Genomic DNA, 21,024 nt, shown 5'->3' with positions numbered 1-21,024 from the left:
CACTTCCTCTAAACAGTTTATTTTTGCATTTTGCTCAGAAGTGCAAGGAATAACAGTCCTTGCTTGTCTTCCAAAGCAGACTAGACAGAGTAGCACTGATACAAGTAGGTTTACTACATCAACTGACTTTTGCAGTGGTGGAAAAAGTACCCAATTGTCAAGATATTTTCTATTAAGGTGACTCAAGTCACCAAGTAAAATACTTTTTAAAATATAAGTATAAATCATTTCACATCCCTAATTGAGCAAACGAGACAGTGTTATTTTTCTAGTTTTATTTACGGATAGGCAGGGGCACACCAACATTTACAAACAAATCATTTGTGTTTAGTGAGTATGGCAGTAGGGATGACCAGGGATGTTCTCTTGATAAGTGTGTGAATTGGACCATTTTCCTGTCCTGCTAAGCATTCAAAATGTAACGAGTACTTTTGGGTGTCAGGGAAAATGTATGGAGTAAAAAGTACATTCTTTAGGAATTTAGTGAAATTGTCAAATATAAATAGCAAAGTACAGATACCCAAAAACTACTTAAGTAGTACATTCAAGTGTTTTTAGACAACTGAAAAGTGGTATAGTTAAAATTGTGGATTTTGAGTAAACCTGTTTATCAAAACATTTGTGCAAGATACAATCTGAAGTTTCTGCGTGTGTGTATGTGTGCTTCGATATGAGAATATCAAAGACAACCAGCGCATTGGATGCTTGATGATTACAAATGGTCCTGTTCAGTAAGTTCCCCTTGTGCCAGAACACCCTATTAGAAAGTATGTAACACATCAGAACTTGGGAATTGGCCAAAGGAGAGGAGTGTTCTTAACGTAGTTTTGGAAGGCAGGGTCTGAGCCCCACTTCTTCATGGCCTGCTTCTCCAGGATGGGAATGCCACTGACGTGACGCAGCAGGAACCAGACAAACAGAGGAGATAGCACACTGGCATACTGGGGACCCTTCATCACTGATGAGGCGGAGAGGAAGAGTCCAGACCACTGGAGTATCTCCCCGAGGTAGTTGGGGTGCCTGCTGTAGCCCCACAGCCCGCTCTGGATGAACTTTCCCTGGAGAGAATGGAAAGGCTGAATTGAGGCTATTCTGGGTAAATAAATATTCTATAAATTAACATACAAATACAGGAAGTTTATTTTCAAAGGTTTGAGAGTGGTTGGGTTTTCATATGACAGCATGTTGTAGTGAGAATACTTTGCAACTACCCCACTGCATCCATGATAATTATAAAAAGTCAACGTCCTGAAAAGAAAAAAAAAACAGCCCACCAAGCTGACTCACAGCATTATCTGGGTCTCCTTTGAAGAGCCACTTCTGCTGGTCAGCAATGGCCTCCGTGGCAAAGCCAAGGCCCCATATCCCCCAGCCCAGGTAGTCCCTCAGGCCCAATGGCTCATCTCGCTGCTCACTGTTCAGGATGAGAGTAGGTAGGAGGGTCATGAACACCCAAACAGCTGAAAGAAAGGAATAAATTATGTACTGAACCAATGGTAGATTAGTCCACAGAAATGGTCTATCCTACCAATCTATAAATAATAATTGCATACATGTCAAGATAATGCTCCTCAATTAGAAATTCACCTGGGTCCGAAATATAAAACATTTTCAAAAGAGTACTGTACTGTCAGTGTCCAATGGTAAACCTCATTTATGTTCTCCCATTTGGGCAAAATGCACAATATCCTGATATCAGTGGCTATTCTAATCTGGTTTCATACATTTATGAAGAGCGAAACGGCTGAGCAGTGAGTTAAAACTGATTGCTTGAGGACGAAGTAAAATAACCTCTGTGGTGGCTGAGTGAGAATAAGAAAAGCCGGCGACCATAATGATTCAAAAGTACCTTGAACACTCCAGTACACAAAGAATGTCCCTGGGCTGTCTCTGACATTGTTAAACCTGCGATCCTGGCCGTCCTTTAAGATCCGCATGAAGAGGAATGTTCCAAGTCTGCAGAGGTTAGAACATAGGCATTAGTTTGACATTAACCCCGCCATTATTCATTAACTCAACTTTAATGAGTCCCATCCTTAGAGGGTTCTGCGACTGGGCCGGGCCAATCCTCAGCCTTGGATAAGACTACTAAACTGATACAACACTTTGTTGATTGAAAAGTAAATGATCAGAGAACACTAAAGCTCTGCAGGTGTTTATAGCTTTTTTTGCTCTTCTCCATTGTTAGGATGGGAATTCATTGTTGGGCATAGCAGGTGACATTAGATTGGAGAACCTGCTGTCACCCTGTCAAGCTTACCTTAATCCCCATGCTGTCACCAATCCGGTCTGCACATTTTGCCTCAAATGACGAGTCCCTCCCCAATAGCGACTCAGGTGGGCGAGTAATATAAATGTGCCAGACCCTAAAAAAATACAACCAAGGTTCATCAGCACAAGACATGTGTCCCTTTGGGCATGGTACATGGCTCTGCCCACTCCTATCACACAGAAGTTGCACAGTAAGGCGTGTTCAATGAATATTTTACCCAGGAGCCTACTGACAGAGTGACAATTGGCTCCAAAGTACAAGGGAAAAACTTTCCAAGAGCACAGACAGCTCAGAGGAGTGGCACAAGAATTTTGTCAAGGAATGCCCATTCATCAGTGTCTACAGGTAAGTTGCAGTCTTTTACATAACTAACGGTGAAGTAAATTATGTTATTCTTGAATGGCACATACTGTCACAACAGTTTTTACTTGCCCATTGAACTTTCACAGATCATATATAGATGTCGACAATATTATACTGTAACAATGAAAAACCCTACAACAATTGCCTCACTCAATCCATCAAATTCAAGGGCCTACATAACTTCTGTTTTCATTTAGTTTACCATGCTATTGTTGGATGATCGACAAAAGACGGGCTACAATAAAACTGTACTGCTGTGGTTACTCGATGACCGGAGTTGGGACTTACAGCACCAATTGTATTTGCGCGAACTACAACGTAACAATGTGTGAGAAACATCTCGCGATAGGCCAACACATTTAACACAAATCTCGCGCCTACAATGTAAACATTTGTTTAAAATCATCCGGATGCGCTATCGAAGCTAGTTAATAGATGGATGTTGCAGCATTATCTGGCTAATTTTAACCTTTGAGTGGAGGCTTGTAAAATTGGTAGTTGGCCGTAATGTTGAACTAAGCTGATTTTCGGAAAATCCTTAATCTTATCTGAATGAGGGAGGAGTCCTTGAGTTGTTTTACAACAAAGCGGTTTAGATAAGTGGTTTTGTAACATTGATATTCATCAGATACAACATGCTATACTTGAATGAAAAACACAATGCCTGATTCCAATGCATACGTTTAGTTTGACTGAACGAATGTTTATATTTTATGACAAAACCATATACACTGGGTGATTTATTCAACCAACCACAATATGAAATCATAGCGATTCACAAAACAAACAAATCGCTTCGGTGAGAATTGACATACCGGTAGGCTTAAATCAAGTGTTATTACCTGCTAAATCATAGAACTTCTCGGTTTTGAGAGCTGCTGCGATGGCCCATCCAGCCCACTGGATTCCCAGGTCTGTAGCTGCACATTTCACTATCGTACTGCCCATTATCATGTCCAGTAAATTCTGAAACAACAACTGGTATTCCAACATCGGACCACCCCCACTTTCTTCAAATAACACTCCAGTATAAAGTTCACTTCTTCCATAACATTTTGCTTCTTATTCTTGGGTGGGGTTTACCGGCGGTTGGCATCCAACGGTACGGTACATTACCGCCACCTACTGTACTGTAGTGTGGGTCAGCGACAGGGAGAAACTAAATCCTACCTGCCAGCACCGTTTCTCTTAAAAAATATAACAACATATTTGAGACTATATCTAACGACGTTCTAATCAATATACTATTTAAACAAATGTTCTGTATCCCCTTCTCACATCATACTAGATCTCAGCCTCTCTCTTTCCCTCTCATACTGCCCACACTGTATCAATACATACTCCACTGTCTCTGTTTCCTGGCAATAATCACACTTTCCTGTTGGATGATTTCCTATCAGATTGGATGTCTTATTCAACTGGCCGTGTCCAACCCTTAATCTTGTAAAAAAAATAGCTCCCTCTCTTCTGTCTCTTCCTGCCGTCCTCCCCTCCCCGACTTTCCTTGTACATGAAATAAATGCCTGCCCTTAGTATCTCTATTCCACTGGTCCTGCCATCTCTGCACCATCACTGTCAATGTCAGGCTTTTTCCCTCTGACTTGCTCATTGAAACCATAACATCAATAGCCTCACTACTAAGTGCTTGTTTAGCCAGTACATCAACTGCCTCGTTCCCCTCCACCCCCACATGGGCTGGGACCCAAGTACACCTTATCTGTATACCCATCGCTCTAATCCTGCCATGGGTTTGTATTACCTCATGAAGGTCTTGTATGCTACATGAGCTAAATGACATCAACACTGCACATGAATCAGAGCAAATACTGTAACTATTCTGTCTGGCTTGATGTCCTTCACCCACTGCAAGGCCAACAGTATGGCCATCAGCTCCGCCTATTATACAGCCAGATGATCTGTAATACGTTCGCCTGCGTATTACCCACCCACCCAAAGCTTGTGTTCCGTCTTCGCTCATGTTCCCAGCATGCCTGTAAAATCCTTTTCGAAGGACGAGACACCCCATGGCCCTGTAGGTTGACACAATAATTAATTGCCAGCTGCTGTCTCCTAATCTGCAATGGCATATCCCCCCCCATCTCCACCTGTAGTGCAGCCACTGGGGACGTCTGAAACGCCCTACTACATATTCCGAGTCCTTGCCTCTGTATGACATCTAGACTTTCCAATAAGGTCCAAGCTGCCGAATCATACGCTGCTATAGTCTATTATAGATCAGATTAATACAACATACATGGTCCTCGATAAGGAACCCCACCCTCTCCAAGTTTCTCCCATATAACCTCAAGCGTACCTCATCTCCCACCTTTCTCCTGGTAAAGAACACTGTCTGAGTTCTCTACAGAGAACCGGAATCTCCACAATAATGCCCACTGTCCTACCTCATCAATTGCTTCCTTTACCTTCCTGACTATGTAATTCCATAATAGTATGTAGGAGTGGCTTGACTTGGAAAGATATGATAGGCCCGCTAAGAAGACGGAATTGTAGTCAAAAAACTGCCCTATATAGCTTAACTTTAGCATGCCGCCAACTTTTTATATATACATAGAGTGGATAGAACAACTATTTGATACACTGCGGATTTTGCAGGTTTTCCTACTTACAAAGCATGTAGAGGTCTGTAATTTTTATCATAGGTACACTTCAACTGTGAGACTGAATCTAAAACAAAAATCCAGAAAATCACATTGTATGATTTTTAAGTAATTAATTTGCCTTTTATTGCATGACATAAGTATTTGATACATCAGAAAAGCAGAACTTAATATTTGGTACAGAAACCTTTGTTTGCAATTACAGAGATCATACGTTTCCTGTAGTTCTTGACCAGGTTTGCACACACTGCAGCAGGGATTTTGGCCCACTCCTCCATACAGACCTTCTCCAGATCCTTCAGGTTTCGGGGCTGTCGCTGGGCAATACGGACTTTCAGCTCCCTCCAAAGATTTTCTATTGGGTTCAGGTCTGGAGACTGGCTAGGCCACTCCAGGACCTTGAGAAGCGTCTTACGGAGCCACTCCTTAGTTGCCCTGGCTGTGTGTTTCGGGTCGTTGTCATGCTGGAAGACCCAGCCACGACCCATCTTCAATGCTCTTTCTGAGGGAAGGAGGTTGTTGGTCAAGATCTCGCGCTACATGGCCCCATTCATCCTCCCCTCAATACGGTGTAGTCGTCCTGTCCCCTTTGCAGAAAAGCATCCCCAAAGAATGATGTTTCCACCTCCATGCTTCACGGTTGGGATGGTGTTCTTGGGGTTGTACTCATCCTTCTTTTACCTCCAAACACGGCGAGTGGAGTTTAGACCAAAAAGCTATATTTCTGTCTCATCAGACCACATGACCTTCTCCCATTCCTCCTCTGGATCATCCAGATGGTCATTGGCAAACTTCAGACAGGCCTGGACATGCGCTGGCTTGAGCAGGGGGACCTTGCGTGCGCTGCAGGATTTTAATCCATGACGGCGTAGTGTGTTACTAATGGTTTTCTTTGAGACTGTTGTCCCAGCTCTCTTCAGGTCATTGAACAGGTCCTGCCGTGTAGTTCTGGGCAGATCCCTCACCTTCCTCATGATCATTGATGCCCCACGAGGTGAGATCTTGCATGGTGCCCCAGACCGAGGGTGATTGACCGTCATCTTGAACTTCTTCCATTTTCTAATAATTGCGCCAACAATTGTTGCCTTCTCACCAAGCTGCTTGCCTATTGTCCTGTAGCCCATCCCAGCCTTGTGCAGGTGTACATTTTATCCCTGATGTCTTTACACAGCTCTCTGGTCTTGGCCATTGTGGAGAGGTTGGAGTCTGTTTGATTGAGTGTGTGGACAGGTGTCTTTTATACAGGTAACGAGTTCAAACAGGTGCAGTTAATACAGGTAATGAGTGGAGAACAGGAGGGCTTCTTAAAGAAAAACGAACAGGTCTGTGAGATCCCGAATTCTTACTGTTTGGTAGGTGATCAAATACTTATGTCATGCAATAAAATGCAAATGAATTACTTAAAAATCATACAATGTGATTTTCTGGATTTTTGTTTTTGTTCCGTCTCTCACAGTTGAAGTGTACCAATGATTAAAAAAATTACAGACCTCTACATGCTTTGTAAGTAGGAAAACCTGAAAAATCGGCAGTGTATCAAATACTTGTTCTCCCCACTGTATATCTGATTGGTATTGCCGTCAACAAATGCTTTGTTCAAAACAACTGGGAACTCGGAAAAAAACGAGCTCCTACTAGAAAAAAATATTTTTTTAAAGGTCATCCAATTAGGAATTCGAACTCGGGGACTCGGGCCTCTTTCTAGAACTTCGGCCTAACGATCACTGACATCATGATTTGATTTAATATTTTCCCGAGTTACAAGTTGTTAAACCTTGCAGATTTGCATTATTTAGAATATCTAGAGATATTCCACAACCACAACGAATAAAAATGCCAAAATTGGACATCCCTGTCATACACTTCTGTTAGTGAATCTTTTGGATGTATTAAGGTTTAGTAACATAGAACTATTTATATAAGTGTATATCTTCCCTCTAATTTTAAAGAGATCAACAATACCTTTCTTGACTTAATCTGGAAAAAGAAGTCTCACAAACTAAACAAGTCAGTCCTCTCTAATAAAAGAGCTGAAGGAGGTCTGGAAGTGTTGGATTTTGTTGACATAAATAACACTTTCAAGATCAACTGGTTGAAAAGATGGTGGTATGATGGTATTTCATACCAAATAATGTGTTTTAATAAGTTGGGAGGTCTTAACTTTTTACTGAAATGTAATTACATTCCTGAAAGAATACTCGCTAAATTGGCTAGGTTTCACCAACAAGCTTTAATGGCCTGGAAAATATGTTTCATGCACAATTTTTCCCCACAAAGCTCTTTTGTGGAATAATTCAGACATATCTGTAAGGAATAAGTCATTGTTCTACCCCAGCTGGCATGAGAGGAATATTGACTTTGTTCTTGATGTTTTTGACAACAGGGGTAATAATCTTACATATGAATAATTTATAACATTGAATGACTTTCTAATACCTTTCAGAGAGTTTATTTCGGTGATCAAAACCAGTCCCAGTGGTCCAACTACACTAATGAAAACTCATCTTAGCTTTGGTGATCATCACAAAGCTTATCCAGAACTCAGTTTGGAAGGCGTGGGCTTACTTGAGAAATCTTGTTGTAATAAATATATATAACAAATTCTTAATTCACGGAACCAACTTACACATAGGGAAATATTTTTCTGGAACATGCTTATTTTTTTATTTTTTTATTTTTTATTTCACCTTTATTTAACCAGGTAGGCAAGTTGAGAACAAGTTCTCATTTACAATTGCGACCTGGCCAAGATAAAGCAAAGCAGTTCGACACATACAACGACACAGAGTTACACATGGAGTAAAACAAACATACAGTCAATAATACAGTATAAACAAGTCTATATACGATGTGAGCAAATGAGGTGAGATAAGGGAGGTAAAGGCAAAAAAAGGCCATGGTGGCAAAGTAAATACATTATAGCAAGTAAAACACTGGAATGGTAGATTTGCAATGGAAGAATGTGCAAAGTAGAAATAAAAATAATGGGGTGCAAAGGAGCAAAATAAATAAATCAATTAAATACAGTTGGGAAAGAGGTAGTTGTTTGGGCTAAATTATAGGTGGGCTATGTACAGGTGCAGTAATCTGTGAGCTACTCTGACAGCTGGTGCTTAAAGCTAGTGAGGGAGATAAGTGTTTCCAGTTTCAGAGATTTTTGTAGTTCGTTCCAGTCATTGGCAGCAGAGAACTGGAAAGAGAGGCGGCCAAAGAAAGAATTGGTTTTGGGGGTGACTAGAGAGATATACCTGCTGGAGCGTGTGCTACAGGTGGGAGATGCTATGGTGACCAGCGAGCTGAGATAAGGGGGGACTTTACCTAGCAGGGTCTTGTAGATGACATGGAGCCAGTGGGTTTGGCGATGAGTATGAAGCGAGGGCCAGCCAACGAGAGCGTACAGGTCGCAATGGTGGGTAGTATATGGGGCTTTGGTGACAAAACGAATTGCACTGTGATAGACTGCATCCAATTTGTTGAGTAGGGTATTGGAGGCTATTTTGTAAATGACATCGCCAAAGTCGAGGATTGGTAGGATGGTCAGTTTTACAAGGGTATGTTTGGCAGCATGAGTGAAGGATGCTTTGTTGCGAAATAGGAAGCCAATTCTAGATTTAACTTTGGATTGGAGATGTTTGATATGGGTCTGGAAGGAGAGTTTATAGTCTAACCAGACACCTAAGTATTTGTAGTTGTCCACGTATTCTAAGTCAGAGCCGTCCAGAGTAGTGATGTTGGACAGGCGGGCAGGTGCAGGTAGCGATCGGTTGAAGAGCATGCATTTAGTTTTACTTGTATTTAAGAGCAATTGAAGGCCACGGAAGGAGAGTTGTATGGCATTGAAGCTTGCCTGGAGGGTTTTTAACACAGTGTCCAAAGAAGGGCCAGAAGTATACAGAATGGTGTCGTCTGCGTAGAGGTGGATCAGAGACTCACCAGCAGCAAGAGCGACCTCATTGATGTATACAGAGAAGAGAGTCGGTCCAAGAATTGAACCCTGTGGCACCCCCATAGAGACTGCCAGAGGTCCGGACAGCAGACCCTCCGATTTGACACACTGAACTCTATCAGAGATGTAGTTGGTGAACCAGGCGAGGCAATCATTTGAGAAACCAAGGCTGTCGAGTCTGCCGATGAGGATGTGGTGATTGACAGAGTCGAAAGCCTTGGCCAGATCAATGAATACGGCTGCACAGTAATGTTTCTTATCGATGGCGGTTAAGATATCGTTTAGGACCTTGAGCGTGGCTGAGGTGCACCCATGACCAGCTCTGAAACCAGATTGCATAGCAGAGAAGGTATGGTGAGATTCGAAATGGTCGGTAATCTGTTTGTTGACTTGGCTTTCGAAGACCTTAGAAAGGCATGGTAGGATAAATATTGGTCTGTAGCAGTTTGGGTCAAGAGTGTCCCCCCTTTGAAGAGGGGGATGACCGCAGCTGCTTTCCAATCTTTGTGAATCTCAGACGACACGAAAGAGAGGTTGAACAGGCTAGTAATATGGGTGGCAACAATTTCGGCAGATCATTTTAGAAAGAAAGGGTCCAGATTGTCTAGCACGGCTGATTTGTAGGGGTCCAGATTTTGCAGCTCTTTCAGAACATCAGCTGAACGGATTTGGGAGAAGGAGAAATGGGGAAGGCTTGGGCGAGTTACAGTGTCCCAGAACTTTTTTGAGTTAGTGTTGCAGGAAGCAAATTTCTGTTTGAAAAAGCTAGCCTTGGCTTTTCTAACTGCCTGTGTATAATGGTTTCTAGCTTCCCTGAACAGCTGCATATCATGGGGGCTGTTCGATGCTAATGCAGAACGCCATAGGATGTTTTTGTGTTGGTTAAGGGCAGTCAGGTCTGGGGAGAACCAAGGGCTATATCTGTTCCTGGTTCTAAATTTCTTGAATGGGGCATGTTTATTTAAGATGGTTAGGAAGGCATTTAAAAAAAATATCCAGGCATCCTCTACTGACGGGATGAGATCAATATCCTTCCAGGATACCCCGGCCAGGTCGATTAGAAAGGCCTGCTCGCTGAAGTGTTTCAGGGAGCGTTTGACAGTGATGAGTGGAGGTCGTTTGACCGCTGACCCATTACGGATGCAGGCAATGAGGCAGTGATCGCTGAGATCTTGGTTGAAGACAGCAGAGGTGTATTTAGAGGGCAAGTTGGTTAGGGTGATATCTATGAGGGTGCCCGTGTTTAAGGCTTTGGGGAGGTACCTGGTAGGTTCATTGATAATTTGTGTGAGATTGAGGGCATCAAGTTTAGATGGTAGGATGGCTGGGGTGTTATTCCTGACACTGTCTGGAAAAACAGCTTGGTTAAGGCCTTACAAATATTGTATACCATACAAATGTAAGGAAGTGCACTTTAAAATTCTACATATGGTATATCCATGTAATTCTATGTTGTTCAAATTTGTGGCTATTGATGATATCTGCGTTTTCTGTGAAAAAGAAGGTGAGAATCTGACTCGTTCTTTGAATGTACATTTGTCAGAGTTTTGGGAAAACCTTTCAAAATACTTATTTACCATTATGAACACTACCCATGTTTTTGACATGAAGGATATGTTACTATTGCAATGATAACAAGACCATTGAAATGATTGTGCATTTTTTAAATTCTTGTTGCCAAATACTTTATACACAAACAAAAATTCCAGGATTCTATACCAAAATTACACATATTTTTGATTGAATTTAATTATCTTGTTAAGACATTATCCCTCGTGAATAACAACAATAATAACTTTTTTTCAGAGTGAATACAATTGCACTAGAATTTTTTATTATTTTTATTTATATATTTTTTGTATGTTTTAGTATTTTCTTGCTAATACCTGTGTTTTGTTTTGTTAGACATGTTTGATGTAGCAATGTAAGTTGGTGATTTTTGTATTATGAATAAAATACAAAAATAAATAAAACATTTTTAAAAATAATTCCCAGTTGTTTTGAACGCGGCAAAAGACGGTACTTTTATTTCGGCCAACCACATCATTGGTCATGACTCACGATTGCGATAATGTTTAAAAGTCCTGCTAACCCCTCAGACAGTATACCTTATCATCTTACTGGCTTGGCACGCATCAACAATCTATTGTTGTTGTCCAACGTTTAAAAAATGTGTAATTGTCATTGATATGGAAAAGTATAAACAAAACGGTAGTCTGCATGCAACCAGCAGTCTGGTCTGGCAAATAGCAACATTACCTGCTCAATTCTTTGCACCAAAAAAAACAACATTCATTTAAAAATGTGGCTATTTAGGATATGTAAATTGGCTATTTACGATATGTAAATCTAACAAGCCAGGAAACTGAAAGCTACTTTCTAGCCAATTAAGTTCTGGTTTGCTAAACTAGCTCATTTAAATAGCTGTACGAGCCAGCTCATTACTACCAGAACATATCTGACAACGTTTAGAATTGAACTGTAACCAACTTTTTATTCACCATAACAGAAAAATTAACATATTACATGGTCATTATTTACAAATGATTTACAAGTATGGCGAGCTGCTAATTTACTGTTTGTGAATGTGAAGAAATTAAAGCAGTGCATTGCAATCTGCCAATCTGGAGGAATTTAAAATGCATCGTGTTACCATGACAACGGTTGTAACAACAAAGGTCAACGTTGAATGTCTCTTGCTCAGTTGCCATTAAAGAAATAGAGCCCGCACACTCATAAGCTCCATTGAAATGATTGTGATTGTACCTTTATTTTTACAAACAAAGTTTCTATCTGACCTGCAAGAATCTTCGTCGGGTTATTCCTCGTTATTTCTTATTTTTACTCCGTTGCCGCCTTAATAATGGCTATATAAAAGGTGAATGCCGACGAGGTGTAAATATAGTGCTGTATAAAGGAGATATACATTGCCCAATTGTTTTTACAGGCAACATACCGTGAATCCTATGTGAAATAATGAATACACAAGTGATTATGCACTTTTGACACGATGCACATAAATGACTGCATACTTGACGATATATTTGTCCCACCAATATTCTAATCAACTACTTTTAGGTTGCTAAATGAGAACTCTCCATTCTATACAGACAGATTCATCTTTGTAATCTGTTCTTTCCCCTATCTCTACATTCCCAAGGATAAAAAAAAAACTCAACAGGGAAAAGCAAGAAAGGAAAAGGGGAAAGTATGTCAGAAGGCCACAGTCCAAAAGGAGGTGCTGGGGTCTTTGCCAAAAGAGTCCAAAGGCAACTGAGCAGGGGCAAGGAGAAGGTATGCTTTACATTTCTCAATATAATGCACAGCATGATCTTCAAATGCCTCTCAATCTAACTTTAGAAGAAAAGCATAAAGGTTCAAGCCATTAGAGGACGTGTACATGTATTTTGTTCCTGACTTTTTAGGTCTTGCAGAAGTTTGGAAAGACAGTGGAGACCAAAGATGAAAGATTTGAGCAATGCCTCTTAAATCTCACTGACCAACAGGTAGTCTTCATTGGCAGTCAATCTCCATGCATGAACCAATAATATATATTCACCGATATTTTATGATTTAGCAAAGGCATGTCAATCTGCCCCTGTAAATGCCAAAAATGAATGTATAGCCTACAAATTACTCGATAACCTCTGTTTGCAGATTGATGGGAACCGGTTATACAAAGACCTAAAGCATTACCTTAGTTCTGTCAAAGGTAAACATTTGTTCTGCCTGTCTATGTTGTAAATGATTGTGATCTGTATTTGACTTTTGATTTGATTTATTGGGATCCCCATTAGCCGACGCCAATGGCGACAGCTAGTCTTACTGGAGTCCAACACATAAACACATAATGAAAAAAAACAACATTTACAGACAAAATACTTTACAATTTACATACATTTAAAAACATGATGCATGATGATGCAACATGTATGACGTTGTCCCTAAATTGCATGGTTTTCTATAGCTTTACCATCAGCGGTGTCCAAGGCCTGATAAAATGTGATCCGTGTTGTCCACTTTTTCACAGAAATGCGGGAAGCTTCAAAACGGCTTTCCCAGTCTCTGTATGATGTCTATGAGCCGGACTGGGATGGAGAAGAGGACCTGGGGGCCATTGTTGAGGTCAGTCATCTCACTGCTGCATTATTAAGGATGACGTGCATGACTTGTTCGTTGGTTGTTATAACGCACATTTCTGTAAAAAAAAACAAATATATATCTAAATATATCCTATGCCAACAGGGTGAAGACCTCCTGTGGAATGATTATGAGGCAAAGCTGTTAGATCAGGCGCTTCGTACCATGGAGTCTTATATGAGCCAGTTCCCAGATGTCAGGGTAAGGCTGGAAAACACACACACACACACACACACACACACACACACACACACACACACACACACACACACACACACACACACACACACACACACACACACACACTTCCTAAATACAGTATGTTATCTTTCAAGTGCATCCTTCCTCTCCTCCAAATCCCCAGGAGAAGGTGGCCAAACGAGGCAGGAAGCTGGTTGACTACGATTCATCCCGTCACCACTTGGAGGCGATGCAGAATGCTAAAAAGAAAGATGATGTCAAAATAGCCAAGGTCAGACAGACAAAAGACCCCTGTCTACTTACTTTGCACAGCAATGATAATTTAAGCTAAGCTACAAAACTCAATCTTATCATGGTGGTTTTCTCTGTACAGGCAGCTGATGAAGTGAACATAGCCCAGAGTGTCTTTGAGGGCATCAACAGAGAGCTGAGGGATGAGCTCCCTGCTCTCTATGACAGGTAAGGTGTCAGAAGTCAGCACAGAGCCAGATAGCAGAATGACATACCATTCAAATAAATACATCATCATGTCAAGTGTCTAATAACCTATTCAAATGAATAATGTTTTTTTCTTTCATTTTGTTCCTAAAGCCGAATTGGATGCTATGTGTCAGTCTTCACAGCCATCTCAAATTTGCGGGACACCTTCTTCAAGGAAATGACTACTGTATGTACAGTTCATATTATTCACAATAACTTGGGTGGGAATACACATCCAACAATAGCAGTCATGTGGGGCTTTGCTTTGGTTTATACAAATGAACCGAACTGTTTTGTCTGCATTTAGGTAACAAAAGTCCTAGCTCTTTCGATTTATATATTTTCTTGATCTGGTGTAACTTCCTCTCTTTCAGTTCAACAGTGATTTGCAGAATGTGATGAAGGATCTGAAGGATCAGCATCCAAACAAGGTATTTGTCATCAAGGGGTTGAATCGGTAAGTTGGTAAGGATTTTACATCTCTCACCGGCACTTAATTTTTTTTTTATTCTTAATTGACTTTCCTCCCATTTGAGTCTATCAATGGGTTGTGGTCTGGGATGAACTAAACACAGAGTGTATTATAAAGCATAACAGTAGTCAAAGCAAAAGTAATTATATCAACATGTAGTCATATCCCCCCTCTCACATATCTTTCAGGACTGGCTCTCTGATGAGGCGATCTCTCATGTCCCCCAAGTCATGGAAGGCCAGCTTCTCTGACTTCCATCAGAGTTCTAGTCCAGGCAAGTCAGGCACCCACACTAGAGACAGGTCCAGCTTCAGATCTCCTAGTAGTCCTCGCTATGATGAGTCACTCACCAGCACACCTGCAGTCTCCTCATGGCCCCTACCTATTGAAGAGCCCTCCTCAGGCGCCAGAGTCCTGGATGCAGACTCCACCCGTAGTGAGGATCCTTCTACAGAGAAGGAACCAGGGTCTGAAAGCAGGGATGACACCACCACCACAGAAGGGGCCTCCGGCAGTGGTCAAAAGTCAGGGGAAGAGAAACTGGCCGAGGAAGAAAAGGGTGTTAAAAGGGGAAAGTCTGAGCCTTCTTCAAAACAGCACCCTGCTGCATTAACTGAGAGTACCTCCGAAGTGACAAACTCCCATGACCAGGAGAGTGTTGAGCTCCAGCTCTCGGCCATAGACACCCCCCAGCTGACCATAGAGAGCTCTGTGGCCCCTGAGGACGCTGGGGTTCATGGTGTGCAGAACGGAGCGGCTACAGATGGCTCTGATTCTGACATAGAGGCCACTGGGCTTGTCCAAGAGGTGAGTTGTCAGGATGAGATCTCACTGTAAAAACACAGACGCAACCTTTTATGGGCTCTCGTATGTGGTACGTTTGATTTACATGCCGGTCTAGCCGGTCTTACATGCCGGACAGCTGCTAAACCTTTTTGATCTACTGGTCTATAACTTGTCACTTTCGTCTTTTACTTTTAGGCAGAAAAATTGCATATCCAGGAGCCAGAGGATGTGAAAAACACTGTGGTGTAATGAAGGATCTCTGAGGAAAATGTTGGTTCCTGTCTGAAGTAACTATAATTATGGATAAGGCTGCTTTTCTTCTTTGTTAACTGTCAAAATGTTTTGTGTTTGTTCACAAAACTAGTTATAGTAATAAGGGAGAGGGGCTGAATACTGCACGAGGGACATAGGATAAAAATGAAGAGCCTTCTCAATATTACAGGCAGGATATAAGAATATCTGCTGTTTCCTCCAGCTGCCTAAGATCTGAAAGCTCTTGCTTGTGGACAATATATTTTCAATAGAGCTGTTTTGTTTTTATTAATAAAATGAGTGGTATGCCTGTTTGTGCTTTGCATAGGTTTCTGCCAATAATCCAATACTGCGTCACCCAATTGTCTTTTAATTTAATTGTAGAGAAACAGCAAGTTCACTAAACTGTAATTGACTTTGCAAAATTGAATAGAAAATTAAATAGAAATCCATAGAAAACAATTATCTATTCTCCGTGTGTGCTAAATTGTACATGAAGAACTTGATTATTGATTAAACTTTTTTTTTTTATAATGGCTTGTTGGGTGATACTCCTGTAATTGAAAAACTCAAATGACTGAATGTAAAATCAAAGGAAACCTAGAGGTGTCTTTTGATTAATTATGTATTTATAAACAATTTATCATTAAAGTGATAACATCTCTGCCCCTTGTGTCTTGATTTGTCAGTACTGTAAATATTCTAGATCTGCAACAATATTGGTGCAACATGAAACCTCCCAAGAGCCATTGTAGCGGGAGCTAGCACACATGCGTTTCATGAACGCGGCGCGCAAGGCAAGAAAGTTTAAGCGGTAATCACAGCTGTCTGTTTTTATGTGTTTTCTTTTTGTTGCTGGATTACTAAAGCTAGCTCGCTTAAAAACTGTATTTCGTAACTTTCTTTTTGTTTTAAAGAAAAGTGGTGTCTAAAGAAATGTGACCAGCAAGCAAATATCGCTCAGCAGATATTTCTACTTCCTCAGCTAAAGTACCTGGGGAAACCTCAGCTCCTTTCTCTTATATCGCCGCGGAGTTGAGATGACTGGTCGCGCGATATGCTAGCAACATTGGGTCATTATCAGTCGATTCTTGTAAAAATGTCAATTCTGAAAACGCTTTCCTGTGCCCATGTGTGTCCTGTACAACAGCGGTCCATTCCACGGGGTGCTGAAATTCATACTTTTAATAAAAAAGAATAGCTAATAAAACCAGCGACTTTTTTTGCTCGTACTATGTAAACATATTCAATTGGGTCCATGCTATCATTTGGGATGTCTCTACCCCTTTGAAGTTGACATGATAAATGGGTTAGGTAAAGTTTAGGGTATTCCGGATAACACGGACCTAATTTAATATGTTTACGTACACAGCGGCATGATGAACAATGGCAGCATTAAAAGTGTGATGTACCCAACTAGCCAGTAAACATGCTGTTCCAGGCGACAGTTTGAATAAATACCTAAACGGTTGATATGCAGAAATTATACCAATATTCTACCCTTTTATTGTATTTTTTTATTTCCCGGCTATGGCAGTAGCTAAGTCATTTTACCCAAGAGACAGTTCTTTATCTGCATCGACCACATCACGACAATGACTCATTGCATTTCAGTATTTGCATCTGTTATTCTTATATGTCCCGATTAAAAAAATTTAAAACACTTATTTCACCTTTATTTAACCAGGTAGGCCAGTTGAGAACAAGTTCTCATTTACAACTGCAACCTGGCCAAGATAAAGCAAAGCATTACGACAAAAAACAACACAGAGTTACACATAGGATAAACAAAAGCACAGTCAATAACACAATAGAAAAAACAAATATATACAGTGTGTGCAAATGGAGTAAGATTAGGGAGGTAAGGCAATAAATAGGCCATAGTAGCGAAGTAATTACAATTTAGCAAATTAACACTGAAGTGATAGATGTGCAGATGATGATGTGCAAGTAGAAATACTGGTGTGCAAAAAAAGTAAATAAAAACAATATGGGGATGAGGTAGGTAGTTGGGTGGGCTATTTACAAATGGGCTGTGTACAGCTGCAGCGATTGGTAAGCTGCTCAGATAGCTGATACTTAAAGTTAGCGAGGGAGATATAAGTCTCCAACTTCAGCGATTTTTGCAATTCGTTCCATCATTGGCAGCAGAGAACTGGAAGGAAGGGCGGCCAACGTGGGTGTTAGCTTTGGGGATGACCAGTGAGATATACCTGCTGGAGCGCGTGCTACGGGGGGGGTGTTGTTATGGTGACCAGTGAGCTGAGATAAGGCGGGGCTTTACCTATCAAAGACTTATAGATGACCTGGAGCCAGTGGGTCTGGTGACGAACATGTAGCGAGGGCCAGCCGACGAGAGCATACATGTCGCAGTGATGGGTGGTATATGGGGCTTTGGTTACAAAACGGATGGCACTGTGATAAACTGCATCCAGTTGGCTGAGTAGAGTGTTGGAGGCTATTTTGTAAATGACATCGCTGAAGTCGAGGATCGGCAGGATGGTCAGTTTTACGAGGGTATGTTTGGCAGCGTGAGTGAAGGAGGCTTTGTTGCGAAATAGGAAGCCGATTCTAGATTTAATTTTGGATTGGAGATGCTTAATGTGAGTCTGGAAGGAGAGTTTACAGTCTAACCAGACACCTAGGTATTTGTAGTTGTCCACATATTCTAAGTCAGAACCGTCCAGAGTAGTGATGCTAGTCAGGCGGGCAAGTGCGGGCAGCGATCGGTTGAAGAGCATGCATTTAGTTTTACTAGCGTTTAAGAGCAGTTGGAGGCCACGGAAGGAGTGTTGTATGGCATTGAAGCTTGTCTGGAGGTTTGTTAACACAGTATCCAAAGAAGGGCCAGATGTATACAGAATGGTGTCGTCTGCGTAGAGGTGGATCAAGGAATCACCAGCAGCAAGAGCGACATCATTGATATATATAGAGAAAAGAGTCAGCCCGAGAAATGAACCATGTGATACCCCCATAGAGACTAGCAGATAACCCATGATAATTGAATGAGATTATATTCTTTGCAATAAACGTTGGTTTTATATTTTGCTAAATTACATAATTAAAGACAAATAGGTTTCAGTGAAGCCTGTTATTATAAGGAAGTGAGTGGGGGCTAGATATTTAATGAGACTGGTTTCAAGGCTTGCCAGATCTAGGCATATTTCTAGCCAAGGCCTGAACTAGTCCAAACATTTTTCACAGGAAGAGAGGTGTTTGCCACATTTATCCAATAGGTGTCTCCATAATGACAATCTAAATAAAACTTGTTCTCAGCATTTCTCCTTTTATTGGTTCATCACACCAAATTATTTAATCTGAACTATAGAAGTGGTTGATTGTGAATGGGTGGCAGGTAGTTTAGTGGTTAGAGCTTTGGACTAGTAACTGAAAGGTTGAAAGATCGAATCCCTGAGCTGACAAGGTAAAAATCTGTCGTTCTGCCCCTGAACAAGGCAGTTAACCCACTGTTCCTAGGCCGTCATTGAAAATAAGAATTTGTTCTTAACTGACTTGCATAGTTAAATAAAGGTTAAATTAAATGCTGTTAACACAATTTCTAAAATTGTGAAATAGTGTTAATAGAAGTCACATTTCTCTAAAATAATCATATTTTCAACGAGTATAAAAATTGAAAAGCCCCCAAAGCAAGATGGAAAGGAAAGAGGAGTCCATCATGAGTCCAGTACATTAAGAGTTTTTTTTATTTTTTAAATGTAACCTTTATTTAACTAGGCAAGTCAGTTAAGAACAAATTCTTGTTTACAATGACGGCCTACCCCGCCAAACCCAGACGACGCTGGGACAATTGTGCGCCGCCCTATGGGACTCCCAATCACAGCCGGATGTGATACAGCCTACAATCAAACCAGGGACTATAGTGACGCCTCTTGCACTGTGATGCAGTGCCTTAGACCACTGCGCCACTCGGGAGCCCGAGATTTAATGGCTAGTTTTATTCTACTATTAATCAATCGCTACTATTATAATTTGATAGTCAGTAATGGAGTTAATCGGTTCCTCTCTGTGCCGCTGGGCGCCACTCCTCTGACTTCAGCTTTCTGGCCAATGTTCGCTAGCTTGCTGCATTGAGACTTAACTTTTTTCATCACCGTCTCAGAATCATCCCGAAGTGAAGATGAACAGTCCCAAATTTAAAAAATAATATTTTTTATGTTTTGATATGCCAACGTGGGTCTACTCATAGGACCTAGGTCATTCACAGTGATTTAAAAGTCTAATAAGAGTAGCCTACTACTGAAATAGATAAATGGGGCTGTCAACTGAGCCAGAAATTCCCATAAAACATTTCTTGCCTCTAAAAAAAAATTCAACATTGGAATAATATTTGAAGTGACAATATGTCACTTTTTGGGCGACCTGATAAATTCACATAGAAATGTGAGTTATAGATATCATTCTCATTAAAAGCAAATGTTAAAAGCGGTAGATCTGTTCTGTGCTCTATTTCTATGCTTCCCATTCTTAAGGGAGAACTCCACCCAAAACTATATTTTGGTCTTTGTTTCATTAGTCCAAAAATGTTTTGCTTGTCAGCACTCAAGTTTTGAAGATATATAACTTTCAAAAAACAGAAATGATCCCCTATGATGGATTTTGCATCATGTTTTGAAAGTTACATATCTTGAAAACCTGAGTAGTGTGTAGCTAGTTAGTACTACTTAATGAGTTAATTGTTCTCACATCACATGTCATGTCTGCCTGCTGCAGTGCTCTCTCAACACCAATAACTGTGCTCAACACACACACCCCTTCTGCCCTCCCCACCAATCATTGACTCACTCAGCAACAGCCTGCATCACTGACTGATAGTCAGCAGTAGCAGGTCACAGTGAAATTAATAAAACATAAAAATTAACAAAGTGGTGCAATTTAGATGTAGCAACCAATACACTTTCACCCGCAACATAGTTTGCAAAGTAGCTCAATTTCTGTCTTCTCATCTATGTCCTCTACCACTGTAAATAGCTTACATGATTCAAACATGATTGTTTTTTTTCTACAAATCTCTACTCCGAATGATTGTAATGTTACCTGAATTTAGTACTGTTGGTTTGGAATACAGGGCTTTTTACTTACGAATTTGTGTGTTGTGTAAACAATGACTTGTGAATCTGACATCAACCACCATGACTTCTATTCCACCCATGACATGTGGAACATGTCATTTTTGTGCTAGAGATTTGCCATTTTATGTGGCACTTATTTCACAAAGACAAAATACATTTGGTGATATTTGAAGTCAGCGTGCCAATAAAATACTGTAGCCATATTTTCATTCAGAGTTGATGATGCCCAACCCTTTTCGTGACGGCTCTGTTGTTTACCTCTGATTAATAAGACATTGCGTAATGTCATATAGATTCAGAAATTAAACTTCGGCATTACTTGAGGTTCTGGCATGTTTCAGTGTAGCCAAACTTCAGTCCCTATTCTAAAAGCAGTTGACTCTCTCTCTCCAGTGGTCATCGTA

At 40.8% G+C, this 21,024-nt stretch overlaps 2 protein-coding genes across 2 annotated transcripts; one reads left to right on the top strand and one right to left on the bottom strand.

Moving 5' to 3' along the window:
* Positions 1 to 263: 263 nt before the first annotated feature.
* Positions 264 to 3,722, bottom strand: LOC139368525 (uncharacterized). The gene is made up of 5 exons (XM_071107525.1): positions 3,478 to 3,722; positions 2,261 to 2,366; positions 1,850 to 1,956; positions 1,288 to 1,460; positions 264 to 1,058 (listed from the first exon to the last, which is right to left on the bottom strand). Exons 1-5 carry the CDS (start codon positions 3,626 to 3,628, stop codon positions 780 to 782), a joined length of 816 nt encoding a protein of 271 aa, XP_070963626.1. The 5' UTR covers positions 3,629 to 3,722; the 3' UTR covers positions 264 to 779.
* Positions 2,537 to 15,871, top strand: LOC139368524 (bridging integrator 2-like). Its single transcript, XM_071107524.1, has 12 exons — positions 2,537 to 2,617; positions 12,360 to 12,493; positions 12,625 to 12,705; positions 12,857 to 12,911; positions 13,230 to 13,324; positions 13,445 to 13,540; positions 13,704 to 13,811; positions 13,914 to 13,999; positions 14,132 to 14,207; positions 14,395 to 14,477; positions 14,681 to 15,299; positions 15,474 to 15,871. Exons 2-12 carry the CDS (start codon positions 12,410 to 12,412, stop codon positions 15,525 to 15,527), a joined length of 1,437 nt encoding a protein of 478 aa, XP_070963625.1. The 5' UTR covers positions 2,537 to 2,617; positions 12,360 to 12,409; the 3' UTR covers positions 15,528 to 15,871.
* The last annotated feature ends 5,153 nt before the right edge of the window (positions 15,872 to 21,024 follow it).

This window comes from Oncorhynchus clarkii, chromosome 16 (assembly GCF_045791955.1).
Source record: "Oncorhynchus clarkii lewisi isolate Uvic-CL-2024 chromosome 16, UVic_Ocla_1.0, whole genome shotgun sequence".
Taxonomy (NCBI): Eukaryota; Metazoa; Chordata; class Actinopteri; order Salmoniformes; family Salmonidae; genus Oncorhynchus; species Oncorhynchus clarkii.
Note: the sequence above shows the minus strand (reverse complement) of the source record. Positions and strands in the feature narration are given on the sequence as shown.

Bases quoted from the DNA above. Each gene is read 5' to 3' on its own strand.
- LOC139368524 (XM_071107524.1), top strand. From the start codon at position 12,410: ATGTCAGAAGGCCACAGTCCAAAAGGAGGTGCTGGGGTCTTTGCCAAA. The intron at 12,706-12,856 runs GTAGTCTTCATT...CTCTGTTTGCAG, and splicing joins TAAATCTCACTGACCAACAG to ATTGATGGGAACCGGTTATA. The intron at 14,208-14,394 runs GTATGTACAGTT...CCTCTCTTTCAG, and splicing joins TCTTCAAGGAAATGACTACT to TTCAACAGTGATTTGCAGAA.
- LOC139368525 (XM_071107525.1), bottom strand. From the start codon at position 3,628: ATGTTGGAATACCAGTTGTTGTTTCAGAATTTACTGGACATGATAATG. The intron at 1,957-2,260 runs GTAAGCTTGACA...TAACCTCTGCAG, and splicing joins GTGACAGCATGGGGATTAAG to ACTTGGAACATTCCTCTTCA. The intron at 1,461-1,849 runs GTACTTTTGAAT...CCTTTCTTTCAG, and splicing joins TGTGTACTGGAGTGTTCAAG to CTGTTTGGGTGTTCATGACC.